The sequence below is a fragment of the Diuraphis noxia genome, unplaced genomic scaffold, assembly GCF_037042655.1.
Source record: "Diuraphis noxia isolate RWA-SAM2 unplaced genomic scaffold, SU_Dnox_SAM2 contig0001, whole genome shotgun sequence".
Lineage (NCBI taxonomy): Eukaryota > Metazoa > Arthropoda > Insecta > Hemiptera > Aphididae > Diuraphis > Diuraphis noxia.
In genome coordinates this window covers 42,698,790-42,722,358 of record NW_028301711.1, presented here as the reverse complement: position 1 = coordinate 42,722,358, position 23,569 = coordinate 42,698,790, and the positions used below count along the sequence as shown (strand labels likewise).

At 25.5% G+C, this 23,569-nt stretch overlaps 3 protein-coding genes across 3 annotated transcripts; 1 reads left to right on the top strand and 2 right to left on the bottom strand.

Annotated features, from left to right (window-relative positions):
* The first annotated feature begins 1,600 nt into the window (after positions 1–1,600).
* Positions 1,601–6,516, top strand: LOC107170403 (uncharacterized). Its single transcript, XM_015520505.2, has 5 exons — positions 1,601–1,789; positions 1,879–2,641; positions 4,273–4,403; positions 4,467–4,631; positions 4,696–6,516. The coding sequence occupies exons 2-5, from the start codon at positions 1,930–1,932 to the stop codon at positions 4,798–4,800; spliced, it is 1,113 nt and encodes a 370-aa protein (XP_015375991.2). The 5' UTR covers positions 1,601–1,789; positions 1,879–1,929; the 3' UTR covers positions 4,801–6,516.
* A 418-nt stretch (positions 6,517–6,934) lies between these two features.
* por (Protein-serine O-palmitoleoyltransferase por) lies at positions 6,935–10,679 on the bottom strand. The gene is made up of 7 exons (XM_015520516.2): positions 10,207–10,679; positions 9,924–10,139; positions 9,631–9,859; positions 8,263–8,488; positions 8,081–8,199; positions 7,791–8,020; positions 6,935–7,725 (listed from the first exon to the last, which is right to left on the bottom strand). Exons 1-7 carry the CDS (start codon positions 10,271–10,273, stop codon positions 7,250–7,252), a joined length of 1,563 nt encoding a protein of 520 aa, XP_015376002.2. The 5' UTR covers positions 10,274–10,679; the 3' UTR covers positions 6,935–7,249.
* A 5,519-nt stretch (positions 10,680–16,198) lies between these two features.
* LOC107170411 (uncharacterized) lies at positions 16,199–23,363 on the bottom strand. The gene is made up of 3 exons (XM_015520518.2): positions 23,207–23,363; positions 17,137–17,401; positions 16,199–16,719 (listed from the first exon to the last, which is right to left on the bottom strand). The coding sequence occupies exons 2-3, from the start codon at positions 17,358–17,360 to the stop codon at positions 16,437–16,439; spliced, it is 507 nt and encodes a 168-aa protein (XP_015376004.1). The 5' UTR covers positions 17,361–17,401; positions 23,207–23,363; the 3' UTR covers positions 16,199–16,436.
* Positions 23,364–23,569: the final 206 nt, after the last annotated feature.

Sequence of the window (23,569 nt, the reverse complement as noted above, 5' to 3'; positions counted from 1 at the left end):
TAGAATATTTCGAATGAACGTTGTTCCCCTCTATAATATTATGAGTGGTGATCACAACATTACAACAACGGTGTTGTTGTACTCGTAGTATATTTGTGGTCTGTGGACAATTTATCATTAAAATTTGCTGATAGAAAATAGGAATGTTACATTAGAAATATAGAATAATATAGTAATGTATTATAGTCATTACTCATTAGTCATACAATTAATTAATACGGTATTCTGAAAAAAAGCCCCAGAAAAAAAATGGAAAATATCTTCGGAAAAAAGTTAGTTTTAATAAAATTAGTATAATTTGTATTAGTCATTAGAGTCAAGAGTCAGTATGTAAATAATATTTTGAACTAAAGGTATAAATATATATTTGAAATGCACAGTGATGAATCCAGGTATACTTCAGGGGGGGGCGAACGCCCCCTGACAAATACAACTTTCAACAAAATGTACTTATTTATTAAATGCACAATACTAATTTAAATATAAATAATTAATAGGTTTCTAATTTGTTTTATAACTTTTTAAATATTTATAATTTCTGAATTTTAATAAATAATAATAATAGGTAATACGATTTATAATGTGACAACCTTAGATTGATTTAAAAAAAATAAAAAAATAATTTGTTTTGTAATTTTATATAAATTTGAAATGTCTAAATTATAAATTGTAATAAGAATAACTACCTATTAATAGATATAATTCATAATACTAAAATGCGTATCACCATTCACCAATGAAAAAAAATGTGAACCCCCCCAGAAAAATTGTCTAAAAATATTCATTTGTAAGTATATTTTTTTTTTTTTTTTAATGCACGTGACGAAAAAAATGAAGTTTTAGAAGTTTTTCGTCAATAACTTCAAAACGAAGTTATGCAGGTATTTTTTTACATTCCTAGAAAGCACCGTAAAACACACATTTTAGAAAAAAAAATTTTAAAAATCGATAGGTTGCTAAACTAGAATTATGCCCATTATTTGTTATATTAGTATTTAATTATTTTTTTAAACATTTTGCATGATTTATTGTAAATTTTTATTACAGTGGAATATTTTTCCTGTGATTCATTTTTCTTATAGGATTTTTATTCCGATTACCTATTATCGATAAATTATAATAATATGTTACTTGTTACTTCAGTATCTTACTGCTCGTTACGGACCAGTGTTGTATACGTATACTGTATACAGTATATTTGTTTAAATATTTGCACCTATACGACTTTTTCTCACAGGTAGGCGACAAATTTAAATGCACTTTATGCATGTATGATGTATGAATATTATGTATGTGGCATGTCATAAAGTGGTGTAAAGGGAATACAATATAAGATTTTAGTATTTTAATGAATTTTATTGAATTGGAAATTTAGAAGTTAGTAATATCGTAAATATTCTATTTTTATAGTTTCAGTCCATAAAAAAATGATAGTAAATTTATTTAATGTTATATTTCATTAAATTTTTCTTTTATATTTTATGATAACCCATATATTTTATACATTATACCTAATAAATAAATTATACCCCTTGTAAGATATGCATAGGCAATAAAATATGCATCCTTCTGTCATCTTCCTTATCAAAATCTGTACTCTGAAGTGATAAGAGGGCAAGTGTCAAATTTACGTGAGTTATCGCATAAAGTAGTTGTAGACGCTCACGTTTGTACTTTGTAGTCGCTAGCTATTTCTACAGTTTAAATTTTTCAGTACTACTTGGATGTCGGATCATAGTTGTAGTTGTACAACTTACGTTATTATTTGGTGTTAAAGATGATTGAGCAGGTATGTTCAAAAATTGCTATTTTTAATGGTTTCAAAGAATTGTCATTTGCCAAGAATGTATAGAATTTCGTTATAAATTTTTTTTCAAGATCTCAACATTAATGCGTATTATAAAACATTTATAAATCTCAACTGCAACTATGGCGTTGGTGTATAGAAACACAAATGGTAATAGGTCTAAAATATGTATATTGCCAATGCCTCTATTAATGGGTTTTGTTATTGGCATTATGTCAGTTTATACTTATTATTTGCTAATGAATTATGAAGACAATACAAAGCTAACTCCAGTCCCAGTTGAACATTTTAGCAGTCAAATCAAGTTAAACCATCATCACCATTATCATATTGTGGATCTAACAAAATCTACTATAAATCATAATGTATCACTTTTGTGTGTTATTTTTATTAATGACATAGACTCATTACTTATGCAACATAATGTTTGGCTTGACAAATGTGGCAACAACAAAATGTATGTGAGTAAACAAGATCACAAATATATTGGTCATGTTGTTACTGATACTTATTCATCACAACCATGGAAGTATTACTGCCAGACTTTAATGTTCTTACATAACAAATATAATTCTCATCAAATTAAATATGATTGGATATTTTTGGCCAAGGATAATGTATGGCTAATTTATGAAAATTTATTACATTTAATATCATTTTTGAATGTCAATAAACACTTTCATAATTATTATGCTGGGGAATATATCAACGGTGTATTAAATATCAATGCAGGTATACTGTTTAGTACAGATACATTAACAGCCTTAGTACATTTAATCAGTAGTATGGATGGTTGTAACTCGGAAGTATCCAACAATGAAAATCAAATGTTAAGTGAGTATTACAAATAATTTGTGTAATTTTGTAAAGTTTAATTTAATGCCGGGTTTAGGAAGGTAAGACTTTGGGTAGTTGGAAAATATCAACAAAACCAACCTTTGAATTGCCCAATTGAATTATAAAATCTTGTATTATTCATTTTAAAATACCTATGACAAAATATTATGATACAGTAATCCCTCATTATCCGCGGATTAAAAATCCAGGGTTTCGATTATCCACGGTTGGGTCGGCGATAACATTTTATTAACACATATGGTGAAATTTTATCTTTATTATACCCATACTTATAACAGATAAACTACATAAAGTACACACCTTAATATGTACGGTTAATTTGTTACTTAAAAGATAGTCCTCAGTTGTTGGTTGATATTAGTGACATGTGTACGGTTGTATTACTATTTAATTTAGTACCATACTTCATTTTAAATGGCTTCACGACCTAAAATTTCAATGAAACGGAGAAGAAACGTCAAACATCAATTACAAATTTTTTTCATTCTTCCTAATATATTATGTATGTATGAATAATTAATAAATTATATTAAAAAAATAAATAATCAAATAATTGTAAAACATATTAACCTTTTTGTGATTTTTAAAATTAAATACAAAGTAATAAAAATTAAAAATTGTATGTAAATAAAACCTAACTTCCCGTTTTACATTGCTTTATGGTCTTGTTATCCGCGCAACTTTGCTGGAACCTAACCTCCGCGGATAACAAGGGATTACTGTACTATTATACTGTCACTGTACTCTGTATAAACCTAATGGACTGTGGTTAATACATTACCATAATAAACTAAATAATTTAAAACAGTGGTTCTCAACCTTATTAAATCTGCACATGAACGACCAACACAGTTTAAAAATTTCATGTAGGTACTACCTGAAAAATATTCTTTTATTATCACAAATGTTATATATTAGATACATTATTTTATATGTATGGAATTTTATTTTATTAAGAATAACAAAATTATGAGAATATAAGCGTTTAAGGCATGACAATTAAATTAAATAGGTATGTACAATTATTATTAATGTTAAATAAACCAAACAATATTTAATGTGTTTAATGATCCCTTCCATTTTTTTTTTATAAAGAGTGATTTCCTTCACATACCACAGGTTGAGAAACACTGGTTTAAAATAATCAACTACTTCACTATGTGGTTTGGTAATAATTAATGAATACATAGTTGCAATTTTTACCCAAACAATAACATTAAATTTGGAGAGTGTAATAATATCTTTACCTTCTTTTTGATCTTCCTATCCAGACATTCATTTTATCGATAATAATAATTATTTTATTTAAAAGTTTAACTGTCAGTTAAATAATAAAAGATATCATAATTTAATTATGTTATACATTTTTTCTACAGACTTATTTAATAAGCGATTATAAATCTGGAACCATATAAATGTTAATTCAAGGCTGTGTTATATTGGTCATTAATGTTCTTTAGCCAAATTAAATCTGAAATAATTAATTGATTAGTTAAAATAAAATAAATTGTGTTTCACATGAGTTTACTTTAAATATATTTATGTACTAATGTCTAGCCTTGGATAAAATTGGAGATTAATGCAATATTTTTATTTGCGTTCAATAGATTACTATTTAAGAAAACTTAATAATGTTATACCAATTAACAATATGGATTCATATGGTTGTACCTTGTTTCATTCAATAAATCTTTTCAAAGGTTTTAATGTAAAAAGCTTGAGACCTGAAGTACTTAATGTAAGTAAGACCAACTAAAAGTATATTTAACCTACTTCATATAAATAATATTATGTTTTACAGAAATGTATGAGTAGATTTGCTATTACGTTTCAACTAGACTTATCTTCGAATTACTATGCAATGTTTTACAAGTATGTCTTATACAAAGTTAGATTAGTAGCTAAACATGATCTAATGTCTAATGGCAGTAAGATTATATCAGAACCATCTCCTGAAGATGTAAATGTGAGTTACACTATTAGTATTATTTCATTACCCATGTTTACTAATTATCTATTGTTGATTATAGATTTGGAGGAGAGAAGCTCTTTATGAATTGAATCTTGATCCTGGTAATATGTCACAAACAGATTTTTTTTACTACTGGTCAAAGAAACGTCAAATTATATTGTAATCGTTAAGTTTTAACTGTTTTAAATTAGATTTAGAATAATTGGTTGTGGCTTCAGTGGTATGGTTAGCTAATCAAATAGTAGAATTTCTATTATTCTCATTCGGTATTCACCTATAACTATCCTGACTCAATTTATATTAAACAATTTGCTGAAAATAGAATTTTGTTCATTATATTGTTTCATAGAATTCCATTATTATCTTCTTTCCATACCATTGTAATATTTAAAAACAGGGTAATTAAAATTATTTTTTGTAATTTGTACTTTTAAGTCATGTTTTTGTAATAATTAAGTACGGTTTAAAATGATTCGTAAAAGAAGCATACAACTAACTTCTAGTCTGTGAATTCTAGTGAAATTATGCAGCTAATTTTATTTTTCTAATTATGTTTGTGTAAGTAACAACTGATCTTAATACCAATTGTATTTTGAATGTAAGATATTGAAACTTGTATAAGCTGATAGGTACTTAATTTTTTTTTACACATGTCATTATATACATATCATTTACATTATAATTTTAGATAATACTGTAAATATTATTTTAAAGCTTTATAAATTTAAATGTTATTTTAAAGCTTTGTAAATTTAAATGTTATTTTAAAGCTTTGTAAATTTAAATGTTATTATTTTTGTATGTATACAGTGGCGTACATAAGGGGGGGGGGGAGTTAACCCCTCCCCAGAAATAAAAAAAAAATTAGATATTATTGATGAACGTTACGTTCTGAACAGTATACATTTAAACAAATATTATAATAATTAAATAATTATATTGATAGGTGTTTGGAAAGTTTTGTTAACTATACTGTTTTTATATTCCTAGCTACTAGTTAACTATAATGTAAAAGTAAACTATAAATTGTTAAAAAAGCTGTATACAACAATATCTATTTAGTTATTTTCTTTTAATATCTATTAATTATATGAGTGTACATAGACAAACATCATAATAATATACAAAATTGACTATTGAGTATAAATTATTTACTTTACTCATAACGAAAAAAAATATTAAATTATAGTTGCCGTATGCAATATCTTATCATTTAGTAATCGTTTAATTTCGCGTGAACAACAATAATGCAGTAAAATGGATTCTATTTTTATAATACTATTGTAAATGACCATTGGCAATTTTAAAGTTTTGTTTATTCTATTCTACCTTTATTCTGCTGCTCGAGAAGTTTATGTAAAACGTCAAACACTGAAAACTATATATTGAAGTTTATTGGTAAATATTTAGATAAGATTAGTAAGAGTTTCTATTATTACTATGCGTAAATATTTAGTGATGGGTAAATTACTTTTAAAAATTATTGAAATTATGTTACTTGTTACTTCAAATATTGTTATTTAAATTAAATCTGCGTTACCTAAAATTATTTTTATCACGTTGCGTTACCTTTTCATTAACAAGTAGGTAGTGCCGTACAAATTACGAGTATATATTTTTCAACCATAGTCTGCAGACTTTTAGGTAGGTAGGCATATCAGATTAAAATGTGTCTACATACCTAGGTAAATGGGTAGTTATAAAGGGAAAGTTTTTATGTTGGTTATTTTTTGTTAATAAACTTTTTAACCCCCCAGAGAAAGTTTGAATGTACGCCACTGCATGTATAAGTATTTGTTTTGAACACTTTTTTACTTTGGATAAATTAAATATGTTTTAAAATCTATGAACATTATAAAATAAAAAATATAAAACTGAATTTGTTTTGTCAACCACAAAAATTAAACTATAATAATATACTGTTCAGCATAATGCAATATTACTATATTATGGTATAAATTAACCAATTAAGGAATTTTATTAAAATAACTACAGCTTTCAGACCTGAAAAAGTACATTGTAAATATTTTTATGTTTTATATTATTGGTATGTACCAATTTGAATTATTACTTTTGTTTTGATAAAGTTGAAATGAATTGAAAAAACTGATTAGTATATTATGTGTATATATATCACTGTGAACACTCATTATTTTAGAAACTGTTCATTTTTTTAAAAATATTTTTATGTAATTCAGTCATTATATATTAGTGATTGTTAATATTTGTTTATAAATAAAAATTACATTTTATACTACTTTTTTATGATTATCATTTAAAATTTTTAAACGAATGTGTTGGTTTTAAAAATTATTTTTGTGTTTAATGACAATTTGTTTGAACATAATTGTAAAATACAATAATCATTACATTTAGCAATTAGATCAGCCCCCCTCCCCTTAGAATCTTATACAACCATTTTGTTAATAATGAAATATTACTAAAATAACGGTTTTGTAACTGCAGTTACAACAAAGTTATATGGTTTCTGCTAAGATCATGATATATTCTGCTCATCATAATATACAACAATTTATTTTCATACCATTTTTAAAGAATTTAAATTAGGTAAATTTGGCACTTTAATGGAGAGCAGTTACTTAATAGAAAATTTACAATATAATACTGATGAAAAACATAAACAACATTACAAAATGACTAAAATATGATACTCGACTCCAAGAAGCAAAAGATTCTTGGTAGGTGGTACTGTAAGAGTTTCCTACAGACATATCAATTAATGAACCAAGATAAGCTAAATGTATAATGTTTAAAATAGTAAACATAATGTTAATACTTCTAAAAAACCAGTTACTTTGGTTTAAGCTACCTAAGTATTTTTTTGAACCATGATGGGGAAATTTATTTTTAGCATAATAAGAAAATTTGTTTGGAAATCTTGATGCTAATTTTGTACGTATTTGGTGTTCTACATATGTATATGCAGCAAGAGAAAGTAACACAGCTGATAAACGTCGTTCTAAGCCGTGTAATAGTGAGCTCACAAAATATGTGGTCCCTATAGCAATTATTCTATTTCTATGTTTTTTATTTTTATTGCCATATTTCAGTACTTCTTCAAATATATCTAAATAAATAAACAAATAAATGATGTATAAATTAATTTACATATTAATAGAAAAATATTCTTACATTTTTTTAACCAATAGTGCATTGGTGCGTTCCAATTTATGACAACATGTAAAAGAGATTGAGGCCATTCCATAATCAATGGATGGGTTACTAATATTTCACTGTTGTGTTCATTGTGGTATCCACAAACAGTTGCAAATACTGTAGAAGCATAGGCTACAAAATAATGACCCGTACGGAACTCCAAAGCTTGTTTGTACATAGTTAGAAAAATGTTAATAATTGAATTGCTGTAACATAGAATTATAATAAATTGAAAATTAAATATAATTTGAATAAATAAATCAAACCTTTTATTATTGGCAAGCAAATATTGGCTGAACAGCCAATCAACAACACAAATTGACAAAACAAAGCAAAACAATGAAATTATTATTTTCCATATCAAACGACAGACTTTGGTCTTGTTCTTAAATGAAAACAAGGTTTTTAATATTATTTTATATTTAATAGAAATAAATGAAATTATTACCCAATAAATAGATGGAGAAAATGCATTTAAGTATTCTTGAAATGTTAAAAATGGACCCAAATAAACAGTACCTGCGCACATCATGTAACCTGTATACTGAGGAACTGAAGGAAACGTATACAATTTATTTGATTGAATATCAAATAATATTGCCATTGCTTTCATTGACATAAGCATATGAGCACTTTTGGTTTTTTGCCATTTTGAATTATTTGTAAAACATTCACTGTAAACATTTAAATTTCTAATAATATCTTTTTTTGAAGATGCTATCAGACTAATATTTTTCTCTTTCACCTACAAGCAGTATAGCCACTTTGAATTCATTAGAACTAATCTTATGTTATTAGTTTTTATGTTATGGTAAATTAAAAATAACATTTGATAAAAATACAAAATAAGTAAATTTGTATACAAAATATTAAAATTTACAAATGCTCATAAATTGCAGAATAAATGAAATATTGTAATAAGTAAATAAATAAATACAGAAAATGTTCTGAACTTCAAGTTTGATGATAGGTAAATTCACTTTAATATGAAAACTAACAATACAAGATTGGTTCTGCTGCGCCCAAAATTTCTATGTTACTACATAGATAGACTAGAAGCAAAAATATAAATAGTGATCCAAAATCTTCTTGAGATCAAAACATAGATTTTTAGTATTAGTCACTAATATTTATCTTTATATCATGTTATTCTACAGTTATATAACATTATTTTAAATTCATTAGATAAAACATATAAATATAAAATTTTAAATGTAATTTAAGTATTGAAAACAATTAATAAGTTTGTACATTAACTAGACATTACTTGTTTTAGAGGTTAAACTAGTTACTATACTTTGTCTCAAAGTAGAATACACCAAGCAGCACACATCTCTTACATAATGGTAAAGGTGACAGGTAGAAAAGGAAAAATGAGTATAGAACCGATGTATTCTACTTTGAAACAGAGTATATAATTATATACATAAAAATAAGGTTATTACATTTAAATTAAGTATACAGTGGCACTCAGCAAGGTTAGCAAATACTGCAACTGAATGTGTTTTTGAGAGGTGGTGGTGTAAATTCCTTATGTCACAAGGAAGTTTACACATTTATAATATAAACTATAGTCTATAATAATTCATTTTCACGAATCACAATGATTTATAAGTGAATATAATTGTGGAAAGAGGCAAGAATGTTGTTTAAAATGTAAAGAAAATGGATAGGTGGGTGGTTAATTTTTTTAACTGCACATGTTCTCTAAATATTTCTGTGTGCCACTGATACCATATAATAAATACACTGATATAATATCTTTATTCAGAATATTTAGTTTTCTTTTATTATATTTGAATTAATATTAACTTACCGATAGAATAGTGTAAATAGGATTATAATAGAGAATACAGTAGATGAATGTTGTTTTAAAGTCAATATACATATTATAGACACTATGTAACAGAACATAGGAAACAATACAATTTGAAGTAATGTTTGATATAAGTCTCCATCTTCATGTAATATAATTAATGGTAGAACACCACATATGGCGCACACTGTGTGCAAGACTGCTCCAGAGACTAGATTGATTTTATTGCCTAAAACCGTGATAAATCTAAGAACTTGTTAAAATATAATTTTAACATAATATGTTTTACTTACATATAACAATGAATAATCTAAAGAATATGCATAAAAGAAGAGTAGTTCCCAGTAGATTTCCAGTACTCCAAATAGCTGGCACAACACATTGAGTACACAGCTGGTAAAAAGTTAGATTGCTCCAAAAAGAGGGTTCACTATGATTTTCTGAATCTAAATTTTGATGATAATACTGATTTTCATTTTCTAATTCATCATCGTATAACTCATAGTAATCTGTTTTTGTAAATTTTTGATTAATATATTAAACACCTATGTTTATTTCGTAAGAATAATACGTTACCCTCTGGGAAGTAGTCTCCGGCGTAGTTTTCACCACCGTAAGACAACGAAAACTGTTGCTGGTCCATTAAGTAGATTATAATAATTTTATAAACATAAGTAACATAATATAAGAAAAAACTAACATTTGTTTAAGTCTATTTGTGTTTTATACGGTTAGAAATCCATTTAAAAAAAACTAGAAGATTAGAAAACATTTTTTTGGCATAAGTCTATTATTATTGATTTGGCTTTATTTTGACTTTTTAAGTTTAAAATCCAGACGGCCAGTTATTTATTATCAATTTAATGATTTTATCTACCGTCATCGGTAAAACATAATATTATTATTATTGTAACCATACACATAACCAAACTTAACCAAACGTAGTAACGTACCATAACTATAGTTGATGATTGTAACCACAAAGTAAATAAGAATAATTTGTTATGATACTATAATAAATAATAATATTCCATGACATTAATACGAAATAGGACTAGTTTGTCTTCATAAGTTCATAGTATTAACACTCAATATCATGACAACTTTAACAATAAAATTGGTATACTGTTTTTAAAATCATTTATTATAATATCATTATTTATTATTATATGTCATATCACTAAATCCAGTATCAAGATTATCAAGATAGATGTTTTTTATTGTTTTCATATTTTGTGATATAAAATAATTATTAGTTACAGCTTACAATAATAATATTAATAATAATAAATAATAATATGATTTATGAAACTATAGTACACAAGTATAGTTGCACATTAGCACGGACTGAGAAATAGGTACCTACTTAAGAGGACGCCACACCCGCATGTGTTGTCTCCGTCGTACAAGTGCATAGCATAGCAAATTTTACGCTCAGCAGATCACGTTTATCTCCGTTAATTTAAAATTTAGAGTGAATTGACCTATTATAAAAATTAAAGGCATGATTATTACCGAGGGCATCTCATAGGCTTTTTATTATATTTTAATTGTAAACCGAGTTATGAGTATTTTTAGATATAAAAATAATTTACAATTTTAAAATAGTCATAACTCAGTTTAAAATTAAAATATAATAAAAAACCTATGAGATGCCCTCGGTAATAATCATGCCTTTAATTTTTATAATAAGTCAATTCACTCTAAATTTTAAATTAACGAAGATAATCGTGATCTGATGAGCGTAAAATTTGGTATGCTACGCACTTGTACGACGGAGACAACACATGCGGGTGTGGTGTCCTCTTAATATAATATAAATTGTGTATAATATCAATTAATAATATAATGCTAAATGTATAATAAATATATAGGTTCATTATCAACTATCGAGTATCATCTGCATCACTCGAGTACTTGAATAAGATCAAATGGATTGGATACGATACGAGCTGGCAGGTGGGTGACTGGGAGTAGGGTCGCTCAAGGTTAGGACTTAGGAGTAGGCTTAACTCATTCCCCCCCCCCACACAAGCCTACTCATTACTTTAAGCGACTCGGCTCCCCGTCAACCAACCATCTGTTCATTTCCAGTCTATACTATTTTAATTCGTGGTCTGTATCAAGAAATTTACGAACATAATTCCGGCCACAGAAAGTCTGGTCAAAAAAGTCCCGTGGAAAAAAGTACGATGTCATAAAAGTCCGGTTTATTCATAAATATATATAAATTTATTTATAAGTTAATTATATGTTTATATAGGTACGCAATATCATACTTTTATATGATAAAACATTTCATTTTTAAGTTTGAAAAATCATAATTCAACTCCTTTTAGTCGTATACAGTGCATATTAGACCTAATATAAAACATGGACATTTACCTAATTTATAATTATATAATTATATATGTATATTGACAAAAATTATAATGCCATATTTTAATTTTTTTGTGCCTATTAATTATATTGATTTAAGTTGAAAAATGTTGGTATACTTATACTGAATTCGCAGACCTTACGACATTGGAATTTTTTTGTGGGATTTTTTTACCGGACTTTAAGGTAGAATTCCGGAATATTTGTATGAATTTCGTATCGTGGTGGATTGATATCACGGATTAAGAAGGGTGTAGGTACTACCAAAGAGTTCGTGTTTAAAAAGTCTGGGTACATTTAATTAGGTAAAATTAAAAATACGATGTGATGCACAATAAAATTTCTAACCCCAGTATTAATATTAATATAAAAGTCAATTTTAAGTTAATATGCAAATGTCCGAAATAACTTTGTAACTATGTTTTAGAAGGCTGTTAACCACAATATAAAAAGTCAGAGTTAAAATCTATCGCTACAAATCGCTTAAACTCGATTTTTTAAACCGAGTATTTTGGAGTTTTCTGATCATAAGCGACTTTCTAACGAAATTTGAGTGATTTTTTTTAAGTACTGTCAAATTAAGCATGCAAAAACTCACATTTTGAAAAAATTCCAAACAAAATAATTTGTGAGCTAGCTGCATTTATGCCTTATCGTTAACATTATTACCTATACTTATTATTATTTTTTTTTTTCAAAGTTTATTAAGGCTTCAACAACACAGGTTTTTAGCCTACTATAGTTAAAACTTATACAAGAAAAAGAAAGGAAAATATATATATGTATACATTAAATTTTGGAATACATTTTACTACATTATTATAGTTATTATTTACAATGGGTATTTAGTGTTTATATTATAGAAAAATGTACTGATTGCAACTGTGTTTTCATCTTTGAAGGCTTGATAGAATGATGCTGGATTTTGGAGTATCTTGCGTGCTTCAGTGAATTTGGGGCAGATGATTACGATATGTTCAATTGATAGAGTTACGTTGCAAGTATCGCATATGGGTGCTGGTTCTTTTTTGATGAGATGTACATGGGTTAAGAAAGAGTGGCCTATTTTGGCTCGAGTAATTGTTACTTCGTCTTTTCTTTTTGTGCCGGGAGGATAGTTTAATTTCTTTACGAGTATTTTAGTATTTCTCAGTTTGTTGGTAAGGGGAATATTTTCCCAAAAAAGTTGCCATTCTTCCATTATTTTCCGATGGATTGTGCTGAGGATTTCAAATGAGGATGTAGAGTTGATTTTAATGGACTATACTTATTATTGTCATTGAAAATGTTTACGTTTGATAAATTAAATGGTAATCAATGTTTATTATCAACAGAATAATTAATAATGAACGACATATAGCTTGGTTACTTAAAAAATACGTAGGTATGATGGGTGTTAGGGTTGGCCGTTGAGAATTAATTTATTAACAAGACAACTGTACATCGCCGTTATTTTTATTGTTATACTTTACGTTGTATGATTTTTTGAATAAAGCAATTTATTTTTTTAGATTCCGAGCAGAGTATCAAATATAATATATAGGTATATAGGTTTTACAGTGATGTGTGTTTTTTTTCAATCCTATTTAGCGCTTTAGCCATTACTCATTATCAATAACTTTTTTATTCCAATTAAATAGTAGATACCTACCTAAAAATATATAGATCCTAATAAAGTTTTTAATTTTTAGCATTAAAAGAAACTTTTATCAATAATTAAATAATACCTACAAATATTAAATAACATATACATACATATTATATATATTAAAAATGACTGATCGATTTTTGAAATCTGGAAATCCAGTTAACAACATACTATTTTTGAATAATTATTAAAAAAAGTTTTAAAAAAATATTTTTATTTCCGAACTACTTTTTATGCATGACATTTAAATAATTTATCATTTAATTTTAAATTTTAAAATTGATGGGCTGTGATATAATTTTCTATTGAATATCCACTATTAGATATATTTTACAATAATAAATTATGTTTATGTGATATTTATTTACCTTGAATTGTCTTTATAATTTCATATACTTTTTGGCTGTCTTTAACATTGCTTACGTATTTTATGCTTTTTATTTAAAATTTTTTCTCTATGTTCATCAATTTTTTATTTTTACAAGAAATAAACAATCTGTATCATTAAATATACTTGATACAATAAGAAGTTGACAATTCATCATGCGATTTTGATGAAAGGAGCCACTCATTAATGACACTTTCTGTTAGATTGATAATAAATTTAATTTAATTTAAGATATCACGACACCACTTACGCTCCAAACGTCTCGAAGAATTCCCAGGTGTTGTGAGACTGGCCAAGTTTTTTATAAATTCATTTGGGTGATTATTTAGGCAACAATGGAATAGATTTTTTCTTCGTCATTTATTGTTTTGAGTCGGTGTGAAGTGTGTGATTTGATACGTAGGGTTAAGCATTCATCAGTTTCCTAAGTGAAATATTTTGAAAGGTTTGATTTTTGAGATATTTGACTTTTTGCATTGCCCCAAAGTTGAAGGTCTTATAGGTCCATAGTGGTTTTACTAGCGTTTTGTATACAAGAAGCTTAGTTTTAGTGGAGTTGTATTTATTATTGCATAGTTAAGGTTTAAGTAAGCGGAGACGATGATTCAATGCTAATATTTTAGTTCTAATGTGATGAGCCCACGTTAATCTTTGATTAAGAGTAAGGCTGAGGTATTTGATTTTTGGAGAGTAGGGAATCGGAAATTCCAATAGTTGATTACGCGGGTTTTTTATGATTTTTTTCGGTTTTGCTATCATATTTTTTTACGTTATTACGGGTTTCTTTGTTTTTTTGGGCTTATTACATATATTGTTTTTTTATTAATTTATATTTATTTGTGTTATTTCAGCAGTTTACACTATACATATAATAAATTATAATAGAAACACTTTTTAATCATCATGTGTAATACATATTTCGGAATGAATTAACGATGTATATATGACATAATAGTTTAAGTAAGTCTATCTATATGGCTGTAATACATATCATATGGTATAATATGTTAATAATACTTAATATTATTGTTTTCATGAATCATGTTATCATAATATCATTCAGTGCAACCTCCAATGAATTAACGGTTCAAATAGTTTAATTTAACTGTATATAATTATAGATAGGTAGGTAGTTCATAATAATTTTCTATGATATAATATATAGTTAAGTGCTTCACATTTTGCTTATGTTTAGGTAGATATCTATGTCATATAGGGCATATACCGTACCGTTATCGCCAAAATTTGAAGTGACATTTCTCCGGAGTTGGTAAATTTCTCCATCTCCCGTTTCCGCCAATCTATACCTGCTATTATAGTACTATGGTATAATTTATTATATATTAATATTTTGTATTAATTTCAGTATTATTCCTATTATTTTTAAGGTATACTTAATTCTTAACTTGAAATAATTGTACATGGTTTATATGATCACATTATAAATATTGGAAAATAAATTTATTACTAATAAGTAATAATGATAAAGTAAAAGTCATTTATTTATAAATAGGTACAGTAGTTTTATGGAGTGCATAATGTTCTATTATCTGTGCTGTGGTTTCAATCTTATCGATTTATATACGATGATTCTATATTTATGTTATATATTATATTATATTACACAATATGTATAAAATACCTAATATATATTGTATGTATCATATATGTACTATGTGTGCATTTAAAGTTGACACTATCATAGATTAATGTGTACAACTATCGCATATCGCTCGTTGATATATAACATTGCCTTACATCACGTGTACTTAAATTCTCAAATTAATTAAAACATTTTTACCATCCACATGCTGAACAAAAACACTTAGGATTTATGAGCTATGAAGATTTTACTTTTTTACCAAAAATACCAAAAATATGGAATATATTATAATAATTATTCCATAGCAAGTAGATTGGTGAAAACGGGAATCGGAACTTTTTTAAGTAGGTAGAAACGGGAGATGGAGGAATCGGTTATTTCAAATTTTTACGGAGACGAGTAATTCCCGTCATATAGGTAGTCGTACATTATTACATTATCTACCTCACTTCATTAATCGATAGTTAAACAATGGCTTATTGTATTTATAAAATTTGTTTATTTTTCAGAACAAACATTAAAAACAAATTTAAATTTTTATTATTTATAGTATTGAATTTAGCTAATATAATACTAACGTCCAGAATCCAGAAAAGCATTAAATATAATGTACTTATACCAACACTTTTTTATGGATTTAATTTATATTGTTTAATTAACAACATTTTATAATATTCTTATAATATTAATTACTAGTACAATAGTGCCTGTACATGACTAAATTTTTTTAAGAAATATAAATACATTACACGCGTGTATTACTATACTACAAATAATTTTAATGATAATTAATTTGAATCTAAACCAATGTCTGCATTCGTTATATCTTGTTGCATTAAATAGTATTGATGGCGGTCATTATTGTTGCCATTTTCACGACGTGTCGTAAACAACATGTCATACAAGTCTTTTGAATTTCTTATAATGGCCGGTTTATATTGTAATTTATAAGCTTCCTCGTTTTCTCGGCTTATAAAATTGTTAAGCATGCGTTGATTGTCGATGTACTGTAACCTTGGTGTTGTGAAGGCGGACGGGATAACTGGAAACGCAGGTTTCCTTTTTCCAAATCTAATTTTAAACAAAAATTGTTTGATAAATTTAATGATTTATATAATTTTGAAAATACTGATGCTTTAATATATAGGTAATCTGAACTCTAGATTTTATTAATCAAGGAAAAATAATCAAGTGATTTATAGTGTTTATATATATATTGTAATAATTAGGTATTTTCAGTGTTTTGTGTGTTAATAAGTATGTGTTAGGTAGTTCTATAACACATTATTAGTATATACAACCGTTTATAGTTAAATAATTAAAGGCATTTTGATATGAGTCAAACAAATTGTAATAATTATGATATTAATTTTCTAGATGTAATTGATCCTACCGTTTCATCTAAATAATAAATTAGAGCATTAATATCAAAATAATATTTAAGTACCTATATTCGTTTAAATGAATGGTGACATGAATGCAACTTACCTTGGACGAGAAACTACTGCCAAGTACTGTCCTAATTGGTCTAGATATGAACGTAATTCATCTGGTGAACCGAAAGTTTTAGGCCGTGTAGGTCGAGCAATGCTTTCCACTTCAGAAGACGTCACAGGATGACAACAACACGTTGTAGCCAAGACCATCAGATAGATGACGAATCCAATGTAGACCACAACTCTGACCATGTTAGAATTATTACTTTGATGCATGGACAAAACGTTAGATGTTATTTACGTTCCCGATAAAAAAACTGTAACATCAAATTTTTAAGGAAATAAATATTTTATATTACAATATATAAATATTATGACTTAAACGGAATGAAAAATATTATGAAATATCAATTACATTTGTATTGTAAAATTATAATAGTTCTGTATTATTAGTTGATAACATAAATTATATTAGTAAAATATATATTTAATTATTGCATGGGCTATAGCAGTATAGCCTATATCATAGACTATAGAGGATAAAATTCAAATTGATATGTAATTTAATAGATGTCGAAGGAGTAAAGAAGGGGCTTTATTGAAAAAAAGATACTTTAAAATCGTTTGGTAGTTAACGGAAATTCATATAATAATATTATAATTAAAATAATAATACTAATTATTTTTTTTTTAATATGGGATAAAATTATAGATATTCATAACAGAAAATATTTAGTTGATATCGGTTTGGTTATATTACATATTGTGTTGGTTCTAGAAATGTGTTTGTATTTTTTTAAATTTTGTTTAAATGCTCTATAATAAATTAACAAACTACCAAAGTCTGTGTTAATTATTTTTAATGATTGTTGGATTTTGATTGTTGTTATACTGTAGTATTTATACTGACGTAGGTACATTGTCTTGTTGTGAGATGTAAATAGTACTTGAACTTCGGCGAAGAATGGTTTCGGAACCTAAATATATATCATTGAAAAATCTATTTTTAAAGTACAAGTTTTTTTTTCCAATAAATAATAAGCTGCATTATTGTTTTACACTTAAAAAAAACTTGGTAAAGTAAAATAAAGTGAAGTTATAAGTTATAAACTATAATTGTTTATAACTTTTAACTATCTAATTATAAAATAAACCGTTGACTAATATTCCTATTTTAATTAAAAAAAAAAAAAAAAAAACATTAGCATAGTGAAAATTACAATCGTCGATCGACTATATTACTGTTATCTGTATAGACTGTATTAAAATACAAAACGACTGTAGTAGAACATAGTAGAATTACTAAGTTATTTTTACTTTATTATGAGGATGGTGAACCTCATTGGAACTTTTATTTAATTGACATGTAATTTTGGTTTCTTCAGTATAAAATAACAGTAGGTAGGGGCAAACCAATTTAGTTTATTAACTACTCTTTTGTGAGCACTTAATGCCGGACTGATTTAGTCAACCGTGTTTAAAGGTAAACTGTAATATTCACCATTGGTTTTCCTTTTTTCAAATGATCTTATATGTATTTTATTTAATTTAAAAATATATATAGCTATTAGTACATATTTTTAAATTAAATATAATGATCATTGATCACCTATACAAATTTGATTATTTTAATTTATCAATGCCTTCCATTGTCTATAAATTATTAATAGCTATACTAATAGATTTAAATTAATAAAAACCAGAAAATTTCGATAAATTATATAATTTACTTATATTTCCTGTATTTTAAACGTAGGAAAAAGTCACTAAAATATTTATTTTTTACTTAAAATGTTTTTAATATAATTACAAATTATAAAATTCGGGCAAATAGCTAAGAATCTTAGAATCATATGAGAAACGAATTCAAACATTTTAAATCTTCTATGGTTTTATTTACTGCTTCACTATTTGGAAATCGGAATGTTTAAACTAAGGTAGTAAAGTGTAATAACATAAGTTAAATATGGATGAAATTATTAAAGTATTACTTGTATTAATAAGATAATTATTATTATTTAGTCTAGAAAATGTGTGAAAACAGGTTTATCAATTATGTTGAAATATTCACGTTTTTTTTTTTTAATTTCGTGTACACTAAAATCGTGTTTTTTAATTTTATTTTAAAAAGCGACCAAGAAATTAGTGGACCATACAAAAACAATGTATAGCAGCGGTGTGTGAAAGTTAAAAATGCATAGGGGGCGCCATTTGAAACTGTTAAAAAGTGTACGTATAGTGATTACATAATAATCTCGAGAAATAAATACAATTAAAACATGTCAACAGCTACCAATACGTGATAGAATAACAAATAAGTATGGTGACGCTGCAAACCAGACCAGATTTTTAGTAGTGACATAGTTTTTTAAAATGGAAAGTTCTACATATGAATTAGTATGATACGTATAAAACGAGCTCAGATCAAACTAAAAATATATATTTTAGTTTGTGTCTAAATTCCAGTGATCAAGTATCACTTAAATGAAAATAATAATGAAATATTCCCGGTTGGATTGAAAAATTAAATAATTTCATAGGTATATGAGGTGAAGTTATTTGGTTTTTAAAATAATAAAAAGATAACAATACGCATTTTTTTTTTATTAAAATAATACGTGTTGGTGCCTATATACATAATATAAAATATCATAATAGATGTTATTGTTTTTAAATACAAATTATATTGTATTTTATTAATCCCAAGAGTGCAAGAAATGTTGTTTTATATTAAAAAAAAAAAAAATTAAAAAATATTTTTGTGAAAGAAAAATAATAGTAGGAATAACAAGTCATTTTTACTAGTTATCAATTAAAACTCATGGTAAAACCACTAATTTTATTGAAATAAAATACGTTATTTTTAGTACATTTAGTGAACATTTTTAAATAATTACTTTTTAAAATGGTTTGGTAATATCTATTTAATATTTTTTCAAAACCGTAAACACTGTAGGATTCATATGATGGAATATTAGTGTTTTAACTTAGTCATCATTTTCTTTTTATGCAATTTAACTTATATGTATGTACTGAATATTTTATTAAAAATTTTTGAACAACGTATCTTCCTTCTATTATAATATTTAAGATTTAATCGTTTAAATGAAATAGATTGAAATAAAATGTTGAAATATGACTACCCTAGTATTTTATGATTTAATATTTATTTGTATTTTATTATTGAAGGTGATTCTTCTAAAGTCGAACATTAATTTATCGGAAAATAATTTACGTTTTTAGTACGTGCCTATTTTGTTTTACATAGTTTGAAAAAAAATAGTAATTATAATAGTTTTGAGATTTTATTTTTTTGAATGACACCATACAATTAAAAAATATAAAGGGTGCATGGTATTATGTTATTATGATTTTTAGATTGATGTAAATAAAACGTATGATGATCCTTGTATTACCTATACTATTTGTTTACAATCAAATATTATATATAATTATAAAAAAAAATATCCTATTATCCATATAAACAAAATGCAAAGAGCCAAGATGTTATTTTAAAAGTATATTTGATTGTTTAAAATATGATAATATAGATATTTGCTGAAAATTTTGAGTATCTATTAAAGAAAAAAACTTATCATGGCAAAACTATTGAAAATAATATGTTGCATCTTGCATAATATATATATATATATATTAATTTTCCGTTGGTACCCAATAGTGTATACATATTTTTATTCCATTTAAAATGAAAATAACTTGAGTTACTGCTTTATGATAGAGGAAGTAACTCACAAAAATAGTAGAAGAAATAAAGTTGATATAAATAGAAATTTATAGTTGTGTAGTACACACAAATTAATGAACATTTTGAAAAAACACACAAAACAAAATTAAAAATAGAATTAGAATTCATGGTGATAACTTGGAATGGCTTTTCTGGAAAATGATTAAATGTGAGTTACTGCCCTTTTCACTGGGGGTGGCGAATTAAGTGTATACAAATAAATGAATTCTGATAATATTTTCTTAATATTGATTTATTGCAATAGATTTATTTTCAATTATAATATATGATAATTTGATCTTGAATAAAGATTATTTGAAGCTGTATATTACTTAAAATATAGATTTTAATTAAAATTAATCCAACAAAAAATTGATATATTTTAAAAGATATTTTAAAAATAATAATACATTTTACGAAGACGTAATAGAAACTACAATTATTAATAATTTCTTTTATTTCAGTAGCTTATAAAGTACACGTCATCAAGAAATTTAATGAGTTTTTAATAATAATAATAAAAAAGGAACATAACATATGCTAAGTTTAATTTTTGAGTTAAATGTAACCGGCATTGAAGTACTAGTTATAATAAGTTAAAATCATATTTTTATCATACATTTATAATTACTATATGATAAACAAATACGTATTAGGATTTAATAAATTTTTAGTTTTTATCATAATTAAATGAAAAACAAACCACAGTGAAATCTCTTTATAACGAAACTCGTTACCTACAACGAAAAACTCTATACTACGTAAATCACATTAAGTTAACTTATAGTAGTTGGTTTGATTTAAGACCTATTAATTACTCTCTATTCCGAAAACTCTCAATAACGAAAGAAATCTCATGGTCCCTTCAGATTCGTTTTAGAGAGTTTTCACTGTATTAACACTTATATTTAAAATTTATTTTTTTATTATTTTACAATTTGAAATACACAATCTGTACAACACAACATAATAAGTATATATGATAATATAATAGTAGTATGAATATTTTGAATTAAGAAGTCACACTTCTGTGATCAAGTGACACTTGGCTGGGAAACAAATTAAATTAAAAATAATATTTTCTGTTCTATTATACTTAGTCCGTATAACATAAACATTTCGATAACTTCGTTATGCATATAAATATATGAATAGTAGGTAATTGTAATATGTATATAAGTTTTTTTAAATTAGATAACTTGAATTTAATTAAAAATTACTTTTAATTTAAATTGTTATCTTAATAAAATTGAAGTCTAATAAAAGTTAGAATCAATACCTTTTATAACATGATTAAATATATTATATGATAAGCAAATAAATATTTTAGTTGATTACTAATTTATCAACATTCAGTTATTGTGATAAAAATATTAAATTTTTACTTATTATTACTCCTATTAAGACCAGTATACTTATTTTGAATTATTATGATTTATTAAATTGTAAAATAAATATATATATATCACACATAGTTAATAATATAGGTATATTTATTTAATATTTAAGAATGAGTCAGTAAACACTAAACATAATAGTAGAATATATTTTTGTACTTTATGAATTTGTAATCTTATATTATCCGCCGTACACAAAACCCAGTATTGTAACTTGTATAGTTACCTATATAACAGTATAATTGTTTAGCATATTATAACTTTACCTTACTTTGGTACTTTAATTTTAATTTTAATGTGTATTAAGGTAATCCTCAAAAATGTATCAATTGAATTGATCTGACTACTGATGAAGTGTTAAATATACAATTATATTATGTAATTACATATTTATAAAGGAAATATATTCATAAACCACCAATACATAGCATAATATTTGCATTCTATAATATTATGTTAACATAGATATTAATTAACAATTATGAATAAATTTTTAAAAAAATGATGTGATTAGTTATGAAGTTATAAGGTAGATCGTAAGTATTCAATCATATATGTAAATCTGAAATACCCAATAATCATTAAATTTTCATGGCTTCTTAAAAAAAAAAAAATTATGACGGTAATCATTTTAAATTAAACGTATACAATTATGTAATATTGTAATTACTGTATAAAATAATATTGTTTTATTTCTATTTATAATATTAATATTTTATTTTATATTGTCTAGAAGTTATTGTTGCTACAGCTATTTGTATTCATTAGTTTTATTCACTATTGTAATATTATTTATTATTTAACTTCTATACGTTATATGCATATTTTGCAAAATTTTTTTGAATATACTTAAGTCAACAATTTAACTATTAACTCTAAAAAGCCATAGAAAGTTATTTATAAATAAGATGAATTTATTTAAACTAAACTATATTGGATGTAATAATTTTATATTATTATTCGTAATTTTTTATACTTACATTTTGTAGACTTTGAATAGGCACCTATGTAGATTTTGCTGTTAAACGGTTAATTTATGTTGTCGATTTGTTAATATAACTACTTATAGAAAAGTTGTAATGCTGCTGACGATAGTACAGGAAAAGACAGTTTTCAGTGACGATTTGGGTTTATATACCCTTTTGAGTTCACACGCACACATACACCCACATACATAAATGGGCGCTCCAAGTGTTCGTTGGCGATCCATCCTATGAAGAGGTGTGCAACAAGTATCTCCACCCATAATAATATTTAACATGTATTTTGTATATATATATTTAAGAAACATCAAGGGATCGATATTACTGAAGTACAAATATAAAATAAAACTAAACCACTTT

What these genes read in the sequence shown, in the direction of transcription:
- LOC107170403 (XM_015520505.2), top strand. Translation starts at nt 1,930, where the DNA reads ATGGCGTTGGTGTATAGAAACACAAATGGTAATAGGTCTAAAATATGT. An exon ending in CAATGAAAATCAAATGTTAA is followed by an intron (nt 2,642 to 4,272) that starts GTGAGTATTACA and finishes TGCGTTCAATAG; the next exon opens with ATTACTATTTAAGAAAACTT. An exon ending in CATCTCCTGAAGATGTAAAT is followed by an intron (nt 4,632 to 4,695) that starts GTGAGTTACACT and finishes TGTTGATTATAG; the next exon opens with ATTTGGAGGAGAGAAGCTCT.
- por (XM_015520516.2), bottom strand. Translation starts at nt 10,273, where the DNA reads ATGGACCAGCAACAGTTTTCGTTGTCTTACGGTGGTGAAAACTACGCC. An exon ending in TTTCTCCATCTATTTATTGG is followed by an intron (nt 8,200 to 8,262) that starts GTAATAATTTCA and finishes TTTTCATTTAAG; the next exon opens with AACAAGACCAAAGTCTGTCG. An exon ending in GCACTATTGGTTAAAAAAAT is followed by an intron (nt 7,726 to 7,790) that starts GTAAGAATATTT and finishes TTATTTATTTAG; the next exon opens with ATATATTTGAAGAAGTACTG.
- LOC107170411 (XM_015520518.2), bottom strand. Translation starts at nt 17,360, where the DNA reads ATGCATCAAAGTAATAATTCTAACATGGTCAGAGTTGTGGTCTACATT. An exon ending in GCAGTAGTTTCTCGTCCAAG is followed by an intron (nt 16,720 to 17,136) that starts GTAAGTTGCATT and finishes GTTTAAAATTAG; the next exon opens with ATTTGGAAAAAGGAAACCTG.